The 16,080-nt window shown below is 31.9% G+C and overlaps 1 protein-coding gene and 1 long non-coding RNA gene across 2 annotated transcripts; both read right to left on the bottom strand.

The window, feature by feature from the left end:
* Nucleotides 1–3,338: 3,338 nt before the first annotated feature.
* Nucleotides 3,339–4,124, bottom strand: LOC140056163 (uncharacterized). The gene is made up of 3 exons (XR_011846730.1): nucleotides 4,000–4,124; nucleotides 3,843–3,875; nucleotides 3,339–3,704 (listed from the first exon to the last, which is right to left on the bottom strand). It is a non-coding gene; the product is annotated as an uncharacterized lncRNA (long non-coding RNA).
* A 78-nt stretch (nucleotides 4,125–4,202) lies between these two features.
* On the bottom strand, nucleotides 4,203–6,102 carry LOC140056989 (neural cell adhesion molecule 1-like). The gene is made up of 4 exons (XM_072102520.1): nucleotides 6,075–6,102; nucleotides 5,610–5,954; nucleotides 4,822–5,109; nucleotides 4,203–4,588 (listed from the first exon to the last, which is right to left on the bottom strand). The coding sequence occupies exons 1-4, from the start codon at nucleotides 6,100–6,102 to the stop codon at nucleotides 4,512–4,514; spliced, it is 738 nt and encodes a 245-aa protein (XP_071958621.1). The 3' UTR covers nucleotides 4,203–4,511.
* Nucleotides 6,103–16,080: the final 9,978 nt, after the last annotated feature.

Genomic DNA, 16,080 nt, shown 5'->3' with positions numbered 1-16,080 from the left:
CTGTCTCCCCAGTATAAGTCATATACGCCTGCAGCTAAAAAAAATACAAAAGTTTAGTGCATGCAAAAAAAAGAATGAAAATCGTGTAAACCTTTATTGATATATTGATGGCAATAGTGATAATAATGATGGTGATGACGACGACGAGTGAAATTGAATACTTAAAGTTGAAGTAACATCCTTACCCCTGATTGGTTGGTGTTTTTCGATGTCGGTACCTTCAAAATAAAATATCATATTTAATGTTAAAATAGTTTCCATTACTTAAGTGTGCGGTATTTCATTAAACCTTTGGTCATTTCAAGTCTACACTTTTGCTTTTGGTTCTACTTTCTGAATTATACTTTACCTGTGAATTTGACTTCCTTATTTTGCTGATGATAAAAACCACAAGCAAACAGAGAATGAATCCAATGAGCACACCAACAAACGTCATTCCAACAAGACCAGTTGAATTACAATCATTCTCTCTCTTTGGAACTTCTGTACTTAAAACTGAACAAATAATACAGAAGGATCGTGTTACCATGCCGTGTTTTAAACATGTTTACAATAATGTAGTGTTGACATTATGTTCCCTTTTAAGGCATGATACAGATCATGGGGATGGGGCAGGGATATTCCTTTCAATTGCTATCCTTTTTTTTTTGCAAATGCAAAATCCCGGAAATTTACAATGCAATGCAAACAAACAAAACCTACGTGTAGTTGACTTACTGGGTATAGAAGAAGTTGTCGTCGATGCTAAAGAAATAGAAAGCAAACAAGCAATACTCTGACACGTCATGCATTCATTTTATAAAAATGACTAATAAACTAAAACTTTCAGTTTTCGCTGTTTACCTGTGCTTTATTTTTGTTACCACATAACATAATATACTGTAATATGAATATTCCATTTATAATTATGACATGCAGAAATGACTTATACAATGATGCTAATAAAATACATTATTTATTAAAATGTTTATTCCCACCAACCTATTGACAGTGTGGCAGTATTACTAAGTTTTCCCTCCTCTCCAATGTAAGCAGCATTCTCTGCTCTACACTGATAAGCTCCCTCATCTCTCTCATCAACGTCATTAATCGTTAATGTTGCATCAGAAGTTGGATACTTGTCTGTATTAGGAACACCAAGTGGATTGCCATCTTTGATCCATGTGATGGTAATTGGTGTTGGTAAACCTTCAAGTTCAGAACATATAAATGTTGCTGTTTCATTTAATGTGGCACGCAATTCTACTGGTTTCAAATCTGGTACTTCAAGATCTGAAATGGCAAAATTATACTGTACAGTTCTTGGATACTCATTTGTTTAAAATTACACAATTGACATGCCTACCAATTGTAATACAGTAATTGTTAATGTTTAGTACTCTTCTTTGACAATATAATACATACATAGGATATTGAATATTCGTTTGGTTCTGATGTAAATAACATCCCTGCATTATAATTTTCACTTTAATATCATATTATATATACATTTTTTAGATTAAATTTGTAAATGATACCATTATGATTACATTATACTCTAAAAGGCAAACACATCAATTGGAAAGTTAATTACCATCATACCACCGAAATAAATTGAATATCACAATAGATGATGATATATCTTTTACTTTTTATCCAAATTATTGGTTTCATTTGTTTTTCTGATTGTGAAACTTCTGATTCAAAGATGAAATTAAAATTACTGTACTAACTGACATGTACTGTACAGTACCAGAAATAAACATATTTATATAAATTTAAAAAAAAAATTTTTTTGCTCCAAAACATATACTCACAATAGACTGTGAGATTAGCAAAGTCATCACCAGGATTTACATTAACGGTGCTAACAGCACAACGATAGTTGACTGCATCACCTCTTTCAACATCAGTTATTATAAGATTATCGTTGGAAAAACTGTATCGACCATTGTTTGGTTGACCTGTAGAAGTGACGAGAGCATTCCCTACTGGTTGACCATTCTCATCAGCTTTTGTCCAAGACAGTTGCAGTAATGCATCATTTGGTACAAGTGTATAAGTACACATCATTGTTGCAGCTTCATCAACTTTTGCTGTACCAGCATTCACTGTCACTTGTGTTTGTGCACTTGCATCTGAAACTAAATAAGTTACTTAACTTGATTTTGAAATATAACAAGTCTGCCCTATTTCACAATGGTTTTGACACTTTATTTAACTCGTTAAAACCATTTTAATCTATTGATTCATGTGAATCTTTATTTTAATGTGTTTTATTTTGCTGTAGAGTTTTTATATGTTTCTCCTAAGGGAGGTGAATAAATTTGATTAATTGATAACATTATGCTGCAAAGTATTAAAATCAGAAAGATACGACAACAATCAACATTCTAGTGAATGCATTCTTTCTATTGTGTTTTCCGTTCTGGGCTCTCGCACAAACCAAACCAGTGGTCCGGCAAATTTCAAAATTTTGTAATTAATAGTTTACTTTTATAATTGTTAACCTAAGTTAGAACGACCTCTATAAATTCGAAAATAACATGCATGATGATTATTTGTATCTCAAACAATGACGGAAAGGTACTATAGGCCTACATGTATATGGTTTTATAAAAAAAATTGAAAATCAAATGTTAATTTTATTTTTTATTTTTATTTTATTCAATTTTCAGGCACAACAATACATGACAACACAGCCGTGCAGCACCCTGAGGATTGCCATGAGTGCAAAGCACTATCGAGATGGCTCTCCATATACTGCACTAGAACATAATACAAACATATACACAAGATGCTCTACATAGACAAAGACTTAACTTATAGTAGCACCCACAAAACATTAAAGCCTGGTACTTACCAAATACAAGAACAAATAGCAGCAAACAAAAAGTCATCATCACAAAGACAGAATTACTAGTATAGCGAATATCGAATATAAATCGAAATTGTCCTTCCTTGTTCTGTGACATTATATGAAAGTAGGCCTAATACGAGTTGATTCAATTACATACACCCTGAACGTTCACTGTTGTTAAGCTCTCCCGTCTAAACTTTTTTGTTATCACTACTCCTCAAAAAGACTTATTCTTAATAAAGAATAATTGTCTAGTTTATTTTCTTTCTTATGCTGGTATAATGGTCATTATCAATGCAATAATGCAGTCAAACATTACATTCAAAGTAACGAATAAATTGGTCTAATACAAGCACGTTTTATTGCCAACATACAAGAAATAACATTTTCAACAAAGTTGTGTTAGTTATCTTTTTTTTTTCATGTTTCAAGTATATGTGTATGGTTTTCATCTTTACATCAAATATTCCTATTTACCGTATGATAAATTCTGGGGCTAAGTACTTTTTGTTTAGTTAATGCAAAACAAATTGCAGCATCACATTTCCTTTTTATTAAATTTGTACGCGTTAAGAGTTAAATCAAGAGAAAGAATACACTTTCTCAAGGTTATGATTTCTCTTTATTTCTATAATATAACCATCAATAGGTATGTGATTGTAGTTTCAAACCATAGTAATGATATTCCATTAATAATTATAATATATTTATTTTATTTTTATTTTAAACATGTATATTATTTTTTGTCCTTTTTTGCTTTAACATTTACATATACAGCTTGATTATCGTCTTTCTTCTGTAAATCTTGGTATGTGTGGTTTGTTTCTTTATCTGTCTCTCCAGTATAAGTCATGTACGCCTGCTGCTAAAAAAAATACAACAGTTTAGTGCATGCAAAAAAAGAATTATCGTGTAAACCTTTATTGATATATTGGTGACAATAGAAATAATAATAATGATGATGAGGGAAATTGAATAATTAGAGTTGAAGTAACATCCTTACCCCTGATTGGTTGGTATTTTTCGATGTAGGTACCTTTAAAATCAAATTTAATGTTTAAATAGTTTCCATTACTTAAGTGTGCGGTATTTCATTAAACCTTTGGTCATTTCAAGTCTACACTTTTGCTTTTGGTTCTACTTTCTGAATTATACTTTACTTGTGCATGTGACTTCCTTATTTTGCTGATGATAAAACCCACAAGCAAACAGATAATGAATCCAATGAGCACACCAACAAACGTCATTCCAACAACAAGACCAGTTGAATTACAATCATTTTCACTCTTTGGAGCTTCTGTACTTAAAACTGAACAATTAATACTGAAGGATAAGTGTTTCCATGTTATTTCAAAAATGTTTATACAAAGGTCATATTTTACTTTTTAAGCACTCATGCAGATCCTGTCTGCACCCTCTCCCAGATTTCTTATCCTTTATTTGCTTTTCGCAAAATTCCGGAAGGCAATGCAACTAAACCATACATAGGCCTACAAAGGGATCAGTGTTTCCATGTCTTTTAAACATGTTTACAATAATGTAGTGTTGACAAATGTTATACAAAAGTCATCACTATTTTCCCTTTTAAGCACTCATGCAGATCATTGGAATTCGGCGGGGGATATCCCCTCCCATTCCTATCCTGCTTTACGAAAATGGAAAAACCCGGAAATTACAATAAATACAATGCAAACAAACAGAACCTACGTGTAGTTGACTTACTGGGTATAGAAGAAGTTGTCGTTAATGCTAAAGAAATATAAATCAAACAAGCAATAGTCAGACACGTCATGCGTTCATATTATAAAAATGGCTTTAATAAACTGAAACTTTCAGATTTCGCTGTATAGCTGTGGTTTATTTTTGTTACCGCATGACATAATATATATGAATATTCCATTTATAATTTTGACATGCAGAACATACTTATACTATAATGCCAATAAAATATATTATTTATCAAAATGTTTATTCCCACCAACCTATTGACAGTGTGGCAGTATTACTAAGTTTACCATCTGTTCCACTATAAGCAGCATTCTCTGCTCTACACTGATAATCTCCTTCATCTTCTTCATCAACGTCATTAATCGTTAATGTTGCATCAGAAGACGGATACTTGTCTGTATCAAAAACACCAAGTTCATTGCCATCTTTGATCCATGTGACGGTAATTGTTGGTACACCAATAAGGTTAGAACATGTAAATGTCACAGTTTCTGTTGCGTTGACAGACAATTCTGTTGGATTTAGAACTGGTTCTTCAAGATCTGTAAAGGCAAAATAAACAGTCTTACATTCACCATGTCGAAGTGTATAAACTAAAAAGATGCATTGTATATTCCAGAAATCAACTATCAAAACGCATCAGACTATTGTTGTATCTCAATTAGTGTAGTACCGGCATGATGTTTGTTTATATGGCGTTCCCTATTTATCTTTTTTTATGAATACTTTCTCAAATTGTTCAATACTCTAGTTTAATTAGTATATTAATTGAATATAATGTACTCTCAATAGCGATAGCTTCTCTCTTTGACCAACGATATTGTTTGATAGTCTTACCCTTCCTATTATTATTTTTTTCTTGGTAGATATTTAGATATTTGTTGTTAGTTTTATGTGCAATTTATTCTGAGAAATAAAATATTAATTGATTATTGGTAAGCCACTGGTAAACATTAAAAGACCACCATTCTGTTCACAATCACACTTATTTTTAATATAAAATATTTATTCATTGTTAAATGATGTAAACATTCATACTTACATTGAACAGTAAGCTTTCCAACATTTTCACCAGTTTCAACGTCAGGTGAATCAACAATTCTACATATATAGTATCCATCATCCGACAACACTGTGTTTGCAATAATGAGAGTAACCACACCAGTTTGTGTGGTATCAACTGCATATCTACCATTTGGCTTTGTTAGAGCACTATTAACAAGAAGGTTTAACTGATCTCCTGTTGATGTGCTATTGTACCATTGAGCAGCCTGGAGTGTTCTTGTACCACCACCGAGTGTGTAATCACAGATGATAACAGCATTTTCACCTACTTTAAAGTTAGCATCTTGTACATTGACTATAGGTTCAGTTTGACCATTTAAAACTGAAATAGAATACATGATATGAATTTATATATTTTGACATAGAAAAAAATCTATAGGTAGGTAATCGAATTTCGCTGACATTTTTTGTTTAAAAATGTCAGCGAAATTCGATTACCTACCTTCTTTTTCACATTTCAAGTATAACATTTCTATTCAATCACAGACACATCTGCTGAGCATTTTAACTAAAATTAACATTCTACATCACACTTTTAACATTATTTGTTTTAATTACTTATTTATGTGTTTCGAGAAAGTTTTGTATTTTTATTATTATTATTTTTAAATTATTTGTTTTAATTATTTATTTATTTGTTTTCTAATTTCTTACTTACAAGAACATAGTTGAAACATTAGAATTATTATTACACCATATATCCCCTCCATTAAATCTGTAAAGAAAATGAATCGCGTCAGAGCCAGCAGGATTACAGACTTGTAAATTACAAACCATGACTACTCCGACTCCTGAGATAAGTCAGCCGATTTTCGGTACTGTATCTATTTTCATTACCATACAACAGCGACATCATGATACTGGGTATGATCAACTAGTGTTCATGTTTCTGCTCTCCGCAGTTCATTCATGTTGCTGTTTAGAGATAATAGTTTTTCTTATGTCAATAAGAATACAATTGTTCAACCCATCATAATTTGGTTATATAGGGTCATAACAATTAAGCATCGTGACTTCTAAAGTTATATTCATGTTCGGACCTCTATCATTACCACACTAGACAGGCTTTCTTTACCAGTTATATCTTTCTAAAAGAATGTGAATGAGGAAAGTTGATCATCATACCCATCGCTGATTTTACAGTCGGGAAATTACCTCACGTAAAATATTCATTCTTCTTATACAGTGTCAGAAATGTAAATTGTCAAGCCATGTACATTTTGATATAACAATGTTTACTTCCTCCAGATCATGCTATAACGTACTAGGATTATTGTTCGTTTATCACGAATTATCTAAACTATCCAAACATTCAGTAAAACAATTGAAAATAATTTAATAAAACATCTTGCAACAACTTACTTTTTGCCGGTGAATGTCCAGAGAAATTAACTACCTGCGATTGTTTCTTACTGCAAAAAAATGTATGGGTGCGAATTTGTATGAAAAGGAAATCTTTAAATTCCGCTGCATAAGGTGCAGATCTGTTTCGCTATTATTGTCTCGCACTCTACCACACTCTAATTATCGTATTGTATACTACGTACTTATTGATTGTTCCTGTTATATTATGAGTATGGACTGATTTTGCTACTTCTTGATATATTATTTTTACTTCCTCATAGTGTACTGTACTTCAGTTCATGTCAAATTTATTGAATCATTAAGATGATCAAATTACAGTATACTCGTAACACTAAAATTTAAAAACAAAAATTAAATATTATTGCAACCAAACTCGCGCACAGGTATAATTGAATGCTATCCCGGTCACCAGATTAGATTTACCGTACTTGTGATGCCTGTGATTATGTGTTTTATAAATTGGAAAGAAAGTTGTAATACTCTGGCAACGAGCGGTTGTCATGATTAGTATTGACTTTGCATGCAGTGTTTAAAAAGTTAGAAGAGCACTATCTTTTTTACCGCTTGAAATTTGATACGTTGTCCTAATAAATGCGAAAATGGAAGTTGAGCAGTTATCTGTCTTAAAACGAGTCAGAACAGTACTCATTGTTATGCTTCAAGGAAAATAGGTTATTACCACTACACCCCTAAACCATATTTTGTTTACATTCTTATAAAGTAGCTTACGATACTTGGTTTCAAAAAAAAAATTCAAAATACAAAAATTAAGAGGCTCTACTCATATAAAACGGTCACATTCAAAATTCGTTCACATTGAATGTCATTCAAAATTCCTTCAAAATCGAAATCATAATAATTATATCATAAATTGATTTGTGTTTATTAAAATTGGTTTAAAATTATTGATAGCCTACACACATGACTGTTGAAGGGTAATAGGAGTACCGTATGTAATATCAATAAACCAAGAAATAACATAAGACAATTGATTTGGAACTAGGTTTACAAGATCTGAGATGGTAAAATTAATAATCGTAATATACATACAACCTCAGAGTCAATCAGTGCAAACTCAAATCAAACTCAGAAATATATAAGCGCGAGTATGTTAAATCAATTTTAACTTACGCGGATGGAAAATGGCAAAAAGCAACCAATGCACATCTCATAAGCGAAATAAAATTAAGAATAATAATAATAATATAAAAGAACAAGCGTATTGGTGTTGTACTTATGCATTAAAACATTACATTCAAAGTAATGAGTCAAAGTTGGTATACTATAGCAAATTAATTCTACAATTACAAAATAACGAACAACTTATTCATTTGAATAAACTGTTGGCTACATTTTGTTTGATGGTTTTCTTCTTTATATCACATGTTGCGATATACCGTGCTTCTGTCAGTTTCACTATAGGTAAAACTTATAAGTAAAAACTTCCATTAACAATAATTAATACTTTATTAATTTATCTTGAATAATGTATTATTTGTTGTCAACTGTCACTGTTGTTTGTGCACTTGTATCTGAAATTAAATGAAAAAATAAATAACGATTTACGATTGCGACATTTTGTAAAAAAATATTTTTAATATTTGTACTTACAATCATCGCATATTTGCTTTTCGCCTCCATTTACAAATCTGTAAATTATAGAAATCTTTTCCGCTTTATTAGGTGATGACTATTTCACTATTATTGTCTCACACTCTACTGTATTGTATACTGAAGTATTGATTGTTCCTGTCATTGTTATTATTGTGATGAAATTGCCATTCACACTTGTGATATATTAGTTTTACTTCCTTCATAATTATAGTGTAATGTACTTCCGTCCAAATCAAGATTATCAAATTAATCTTTTTAATTAGTAACCATTATTTAAAGACATTGTGTTAGGCCTTATTTATACAGTGCGTTAGAACAGTGCAAACTCAAACTGTGGTATTTCTTGAATATTTTCCTTAAAAACAGAAATGAACCTCAATCGCACCTAACTTTAAAACCTCGGTCCAATTTGTCCCTAGAATTTAGTTTGTCCGTTTCAAAATAAATTTAAGCTTACTTAACTCTTTAAAAAATGGCAGCAAGCAACCAAAGCACATCTCGAATGCAAATTAAATTAAAGAACTCTATAACAATATAAAATATACAAATTACATGTGTATTGGTGTTAAAATCATTGATTGTCTAGTTTTTTTTCCTGCTGGTATTGTCATTATTTGTCAATGTACTATGCATTCAAACATTAAATTTAAAGTAACGAATCAAAGTTGGTCTAATACATGCAAGTTTTAATTAAATTAATTTAATTAATCAAACCATAGTAATGATATTCCATTAATAATAATAATATTAATAATAATAATAATATTAATATAATAATATATTTATTTTATTTTTATTTTAAACATGTATATAATTTTTTGTCCTTTTTGGCTTTAACATTTATATATACAGCTTGATTATCGTCTTTCTTCTGTAAATCTTGGTATGTGTGGTTTGTTTCTTTATCTGTCTCCCCAGTATAAGTCATATACGCCTGCTGCTAAAAATAATACAGAAGTTTAGTGCATGGAAAAAGAAGAATGAAAATCGTGTAAACCTGGTAAAATTGGTATATTGGTGACAATAGTAATAATAATTGATGATGATGATCATCATGAGTAAAGTGAATACTTAAAGTTGAAGTAACATCCTTACCCCTGATTGGTTGGTGTTTTTCGATGTAGGTACCTTCAAAATAAAACATCATATTTAATGTTTAATGTAAGTGTGCGGTATTTCATTAAACCTTTGGTCATTTTTGCTTTTGGTCCTACTTTCAGAATTATACTTTACCTGTGCATGTGACTTCCTTATTTTGCTGATGATAAAACCCACAAGCAAACAAAGAATGAATCCAATGAGCACACCAACAAACGTCATTCCAACAACAAGACCCGGCCACACCCAGTCTAAAACCAAAGATCGTATACCGGTAACGCAACGCGCCACGTAGAGTGGCGCCACTTCATGACGCTAAAGTATCTTTGGTCTAAACTTTAATTTCTCAAAAATTGCTATTGTGAAATCAGCACAAACTTGATGTGTCCTGCATCAAAAGTAACGATGATTCTTTGAACAAGAAAATGGCATTTTGGTACCGTTGTTGGTGACGATGGGGTCCATTACTAGGCCTAAAGGCTACGGTACTAATATACTAATTAAACGGCCGTCAACTGTTATTATAGGCTACTGATTTAAAAAATTATTTCTCTTTTGCATCTCATGTCACGGCATTTTGTTGTTTAACGAATGAATTTACTCTTTGATTATAGATTGTATTTGAAACATATCTCTTAATTGTTGTTATTATTTGACAATATTTGAACATTTATTTGGAGTTGGACTCATACTGATAAACAAGGAACTCATATAAAAGCAAAGTAACACTTTTTATTACAGAACCCATTGTTAGATCCAAGTGATTTAGACCTTCGCCTAGGCCCACGGATAGAAAAAAAAAGTTGTACCATACGATCCATAGAGGGTTATGTCTATGGTTCACATGTTGCTATAGATACATAGAGGGTTATGTCTATGGTTCACATGTTGCTATAGATACATAGAGGTTTTTTTTAATGATGATACAAATTGCAGCATTAACATTTCCTTGTTATTAATTTGTAGGCGTTACAGAGTTAAATCAAGAGAAAGAAAACACTTTCTCTAGGTTATGATTTCTCTTTATTTCTATAATAAAATCAACAAGATGTATGTGATTGTAGTTTTAAACCAATGGTGTTTCATTAATAATAAGAATAATAATAATAATGTATTTCTTTTATATATATTATTTGTTGTCCTTTGCTTTAACATTTACATACACAGCTTGATTATCTTCTTTCTTCTGTAAATCTTGGTATGTGTGGTTTGTTTCTTTATCTGTCTCTCCAGTGTAAGTCATATACGCCTGTTGCTAAAAAAAATACAACAGTAAAGTAAGATGAATTACAATCATGCAAACCTTTATTGTGTATTGGTGACAATGATGGTAATGATCAAAGTGAAAGCGAATAATTAAGGTTGAAGTTTAGTCTCCTTACCCCTGATTGGTTGTCATTATTTGATGTCGGTGCCTTTGAAATAAAACATCAACAAGTAAATTGAATGATAATACGTTTGCCATTACGTATGACGGTATTTCACTTAACCTTCGACTATTTTACTTTTTTGTTCTACCTTCTGAATTATACTTTTACCTGTGATTTTGTCTTCCTTATTTTGCTGATGATGAAAACCACAATCAAACAGATAATGAATCCAATGAGCACACCAACAAACGTCATTCCAACAACAAGACCTGTTGAATTGCACGCGCCCTCACTCTTTGGAACTTCTGTGTACGAAGGATTTACAGGAGAATCAGAGTTACCATTTTGATTGTGACATAACAAATATACAAAGGTCATATTTATTATTATAGGGCCAAACAATGAAAAACTATTAGTGCAATGCAAACAAACGAAACGTACGTGTAGTTGACATACTGGATGTAGAAGAAGTTGTCGTAAATGCTAAAGAAATAGGAAGTATATAATATGATTATGTTATTTAAACATAGTCAGTGCATCTATTGGTTTAATATATTGTCTTATTCTATATTATAAAAAGGCCTTTTATAATTAAACTGTGTAGCTGTGCTTTATGTCCATTACCGCATAATACATAATTGTTGGAATATTCCGTCTCATTTTGATAGACTCTTTGGTTCCATAGAATATACCTATGATCTCAATAAAACATGATATTATTATATCATTAGTTATAAAAACTTTATTGCAACCAACCTACTGAGAGTTCGAGAGGATTACTCGGTTTTCCTTCATCTCCACTGTAAGCAGCATTCTCTGCTCTACACTGGTAACTTCCTTCATCCATTTCATCAACTTTATTAATAATTAATATTGCATCAGAAGACGGATATTTGTCTGTATCAGAAACATCAAGTGCAATATTCTCTTGTGTCCATCTGACAGTAATTTGTGTTGGTTCACCGATAAGTTGAGTACATGTAAATGTTGCGGTTTCATTTATTTTCACAGATAATGTGTCCGACTTCAAAACGGGGGTTTCCAGATCTGAAATGACAAAACCAAGTATTAAAATGATGGTTGCCTTTTTTACAAAATTTATTTTTTAAATGACTTAAATATACAGTATATCATTCGTGGATTTATTAATACTTACATTGAACAATAAGGTTTCCGTTGTTTTCACCAGAGAAAGTAGATGAATCAATAATTCTACATTGATAGTATCCATCATCAGACAACACTGTGTTTGCAATGGTGAGAGTAGCTATACCACTTTGAGGAGTTGTTGTTGTGATATTAACTGTACATCTACCATTTGGATTTGTATCTGCAGTATTAACAAGGATGTCTAACTGATCTCCATCTGAATTACTATTGTACCACTGAGCAGCATTAAATGTTCTTGAACCACTGAGTGTATAACTACAGGTGATAACAGCATCCTTACCTAATATAACGTTAGCATCTTGTACATTGACAACCGGATTTTGACCATTTATAACTATATACACAGAAAATGAATGCGTGGTAATATATTTAATGAAACCAATCAATTAATACAAACAATACAATAAATAAAAATTGGTTACTACGTCACCGTCCATTGCCATTTCAGTCTTATAGTCTATGTTGAAATAATAGTAGGACCCTACTAATAACATATATGACAATTAAGTTTCTACTTACAGTCGCTTTGGAAAATCAGGAAAATTAGTGCACATTCACATATCGCCATTACTTCTGTTAAGAAGGACATGCTGGTCACGCCTAACAATCTGAAAATCCAAAATGATACTTTCACTCTTGTCTCTCAGGACACTGATGGTTCTGAATGCGAATTGATTTACATTTGTGTTTACTTCCTCCATGATACTGTACGGAGGCCCAATGTTTAGATTACTTTTTGTGAACAAGCATATTTCCAATATTTGTAAAGTGCTGTCTTCTTACGAAATAATGCGCCCTCTATTTACCGAGGAATTTAAAGCTTCAAACGGATTGGAATGTTCCATTCATCGCAAATTAATACATTTGTATAAACGTATATATTAAATATATCCAAATAGTATTTTTTTAAGAAATTCGGCCTTTCTTCAACATTATGATGCTGTACTCGAGCTGATCAATTATCGTAGAAGGAGATAGTATTATTGTGTGCGGGTATTTTTCAAGATGGACATCCATTAGACAATGTATACCACGGAAAACACCCCTATTTGGGGCAAATCGTTGAACCTAAATTCTTTTTAATTGTCAATAACTAATTATCTAACTCAATTTAATTTATAAGCAGGGTTAAATCAGGTGGCTAAATCAGTACCGAAAGTACGAACCAACTTTATATACCATCGAGTAGAAATTCTAGAAGTACGGGCGATTTACCGAATTTTTCCCTTACGTAAAATAATTTATATATAGATAATGACGAGTGAAAATTGGTATTGAAAGTTGTATGGCATCCTTACCCCTAATTTGTTGTTGTTTTTTGATGTAGATACCTTTAAAATAAAACATCAACAAGAACTTAATGTTAATCCATTTCATTACTTGTGCAGTGTACCGTAGTTCATGTAACCTTTGAGAATTTTACTCCTTTTTTGTAATTCTACTTTATGATTCAGAATATTCTTTACCTTTGACTTTTTTATTTTTTATTTATTATTACTTTTGCTGATAATAAAGCCCACAAGAAACAAATAATGAATCAAATGAGCACACAAACAAACGTCATTCCAACAAGACCAGTTGAATGCATACGCCCGCACTCGTTAAAGTTTGGTTCCCACAAGAACATAACGCAAGGACGTAAACGCAACGCAAGTGTTTTAACCAATGACAAGCGAAGTTATAGACAGTTAGCAATCACAAGCGAATAAGCCATCGCTTGTGATTGGTCAATTCACTTGCGTTGCGTTACGTCCTTGTGTGACGTCGCTAGTGGGAACCACGCTTAAGAGAGAAGGATCAGTGTCTCCATGTGTTTTACAATAATGTAAAATGTTGACAAACATACAAAGGTCATATTTTACTTTTTAAGCACTCATGCAGATCTTTTGAGCACCCACCCCAGATTCACTATCATTTATTTGCTTTTCGCAAAATCCGGGAAAGAAATACAACTAAACAATAAATAGGACCACAAAAACAAAATGTTCAATGCCATGTGTTTTAATACACAATAATGTAGTGTTGAAAAATATATACAAAAAGGTAGCCCTTTTAAGCATTAATACAGATCCTGGGGATGAGGGCATTCCTATCCTTTATTTGCTTTATGCAAATGCAAACACCCGGAAATTTACAATAAATACAATGCAAACAAACAGAACCTACGTGTAGTTGACTTACTGGAAATAAAAGATGTTGTCGTCAATGATAAAGAAATAGAAAAGAACAAGCAATATTAGTAAAACACGTCATGCATTCATTACAAAAGCCTCTTATATTACTAAAATAAACTAAATAAAAATCCTTATTGTTTCCCATCAATGCAAAAGTTGAGAATTCATTTCCCATTCTTTTTCCCAAACATTTTACCCCAACTTCCAGTTTTCGTTGTGTGGCTGCTGTGCTTTAAATTAATTACTACATAGCATAATAGGAATATTAGCCATAAAGGACCATATTACGACAGGTAATTGGTTATTAACAGTTATAGAAAGTTTATTTTCCTACCAACTTATTGACAGTGTAGCAGTATTAAGTTTCACATCTGTTCCACTGTAAGTAGCATTATCTGCTCTACACTGATAAACTCCTTCATCTGCATCATCAACGTCATTAATTGTTAATTTGGACTTTACGAAACACGACGGTTAGGAGACGACGAATATAATCAAATGTTCGCTATCTAAAGCGTGAAATCATACACAGTCAACAAAGCCGTTAGTTACGCACCCTTGCACGAAGACGACGACCGACAGTATCTCAAGTCTGACGTCATCTTTGATCCATGTGGTGGTAATTGGTGTTGGCAATCCATCCGGTTCAGTACATTTAAATGTTGCGGTTTCATCGTTGACAGACATTAGGTTAAAAACTGGTTCATCAAGATCTGTGTATGGAAAGTTTACATTTAACAATTTTAAAATATTGTTCAAATATTAGACCTAAATGTAATTATATCCTTAAATGTATGACACATAACTAGCTGTATTTTTATGATATTTTATGACAGCCACATTTGCTCTTTTTGTACTTTGTCCTGAACTTAATTTGTATTTTTTACTCACAGTGCACCCCAACCAGATAATTAATAGGCATTTGATTTTATATTTTATATTTTTAAGCATCATCTCACTTTGAAAGTCAATAAGGGTTAATTCTGTATAAAATGCATCATCTACTACTCACAATTGGCAGTGAGTGCTGCAAAGGTTTCACCATCATTTCCTAAATTAGTATTAACAGCGCAACAATAGTTGCCTGCATTATCTCTTTCAACATTAATTATTTATCAGATTATTATTGAACAAGCTGTATCGACCATTGGTTGGTTGTAGAAATCACAAGAGGACTTCCTAATTCTTGTTGACCACTATCATCACCTGTCGACTAAGCCAGTAAGCAATGAATCTCCTGTCAGAAATGTAGGAGTACACATCATTGCTACATTGGCTGTTGCAGCATCCACTGTCACTGTGTTTGACCACTTCTATCTGCAACTAAAATAAAAAATCCGAAAAAATACCGATTTACGATTGCGGCCTTTTGTGAATCTTTTTTAAATATTTGTATTTACAACAACAACAGCACTATCGCACTTGTACATTTGCTTTCATCGCAGTTCTATAGAATATGGAAATCTTTTCCGCTTTATTAGGTGGTGACTATTTCACTTTTATTGTCTCGCACTCTTCCACACTCTACGGTATTGTATAATGTTGTTGTTGTTGTTCCTATCGTTGTTATGATTGAGATGAATTGGCGTTCATTGTTGAAATATATTATTTTTACTTCCTTCATAATTATAGTGTAATGTACTTTCGTCCAAATCAT

The sequence above is a fragment of the Antedon mediterranea genome, chromosome 8 (genome assembly GCF_964355755.1).
Source record: "Antedon mediterranea chromosome 8, ecAntMedi1.1, whole genome shotgun sequence".
Taxonomy (NCBI): Eukaryota; Metazoa; Echinodermata; class Crinoidea; order Comatulida; family Antedonidae; genus Antedon; species Antedon mediterranea.
This window is presented reverse-complemented; position numbering and strand designations above follow the sequence as displayed.

What these genes read in the sequence shown, in the direction of transcription:
- LOC140056989 (XM_072102520.1), bottom strand. Translation starts at nt 6,102, where the DNA reads ATGTTATACTTGAAATGTGAAAAAGAAG. An exon ending in TGGAAAGCTTACTGTTCAAT is followed by an intron (nt 5,110 to 5,609) that starts GTAAGTATGAAT and finishes TTGCCTTTACAG; the next exon opens with ATCTTGAAGAACCAGTTCTA. An exon ending in TACTGCCACACTGTCAATAG is followed by an intron (nt 4,589 to 4,821) that starts GTTGGTGGGAAT and finishes ATATTTCTTTAG; the next exon opens with CATTAACGACAACTTCTTCT.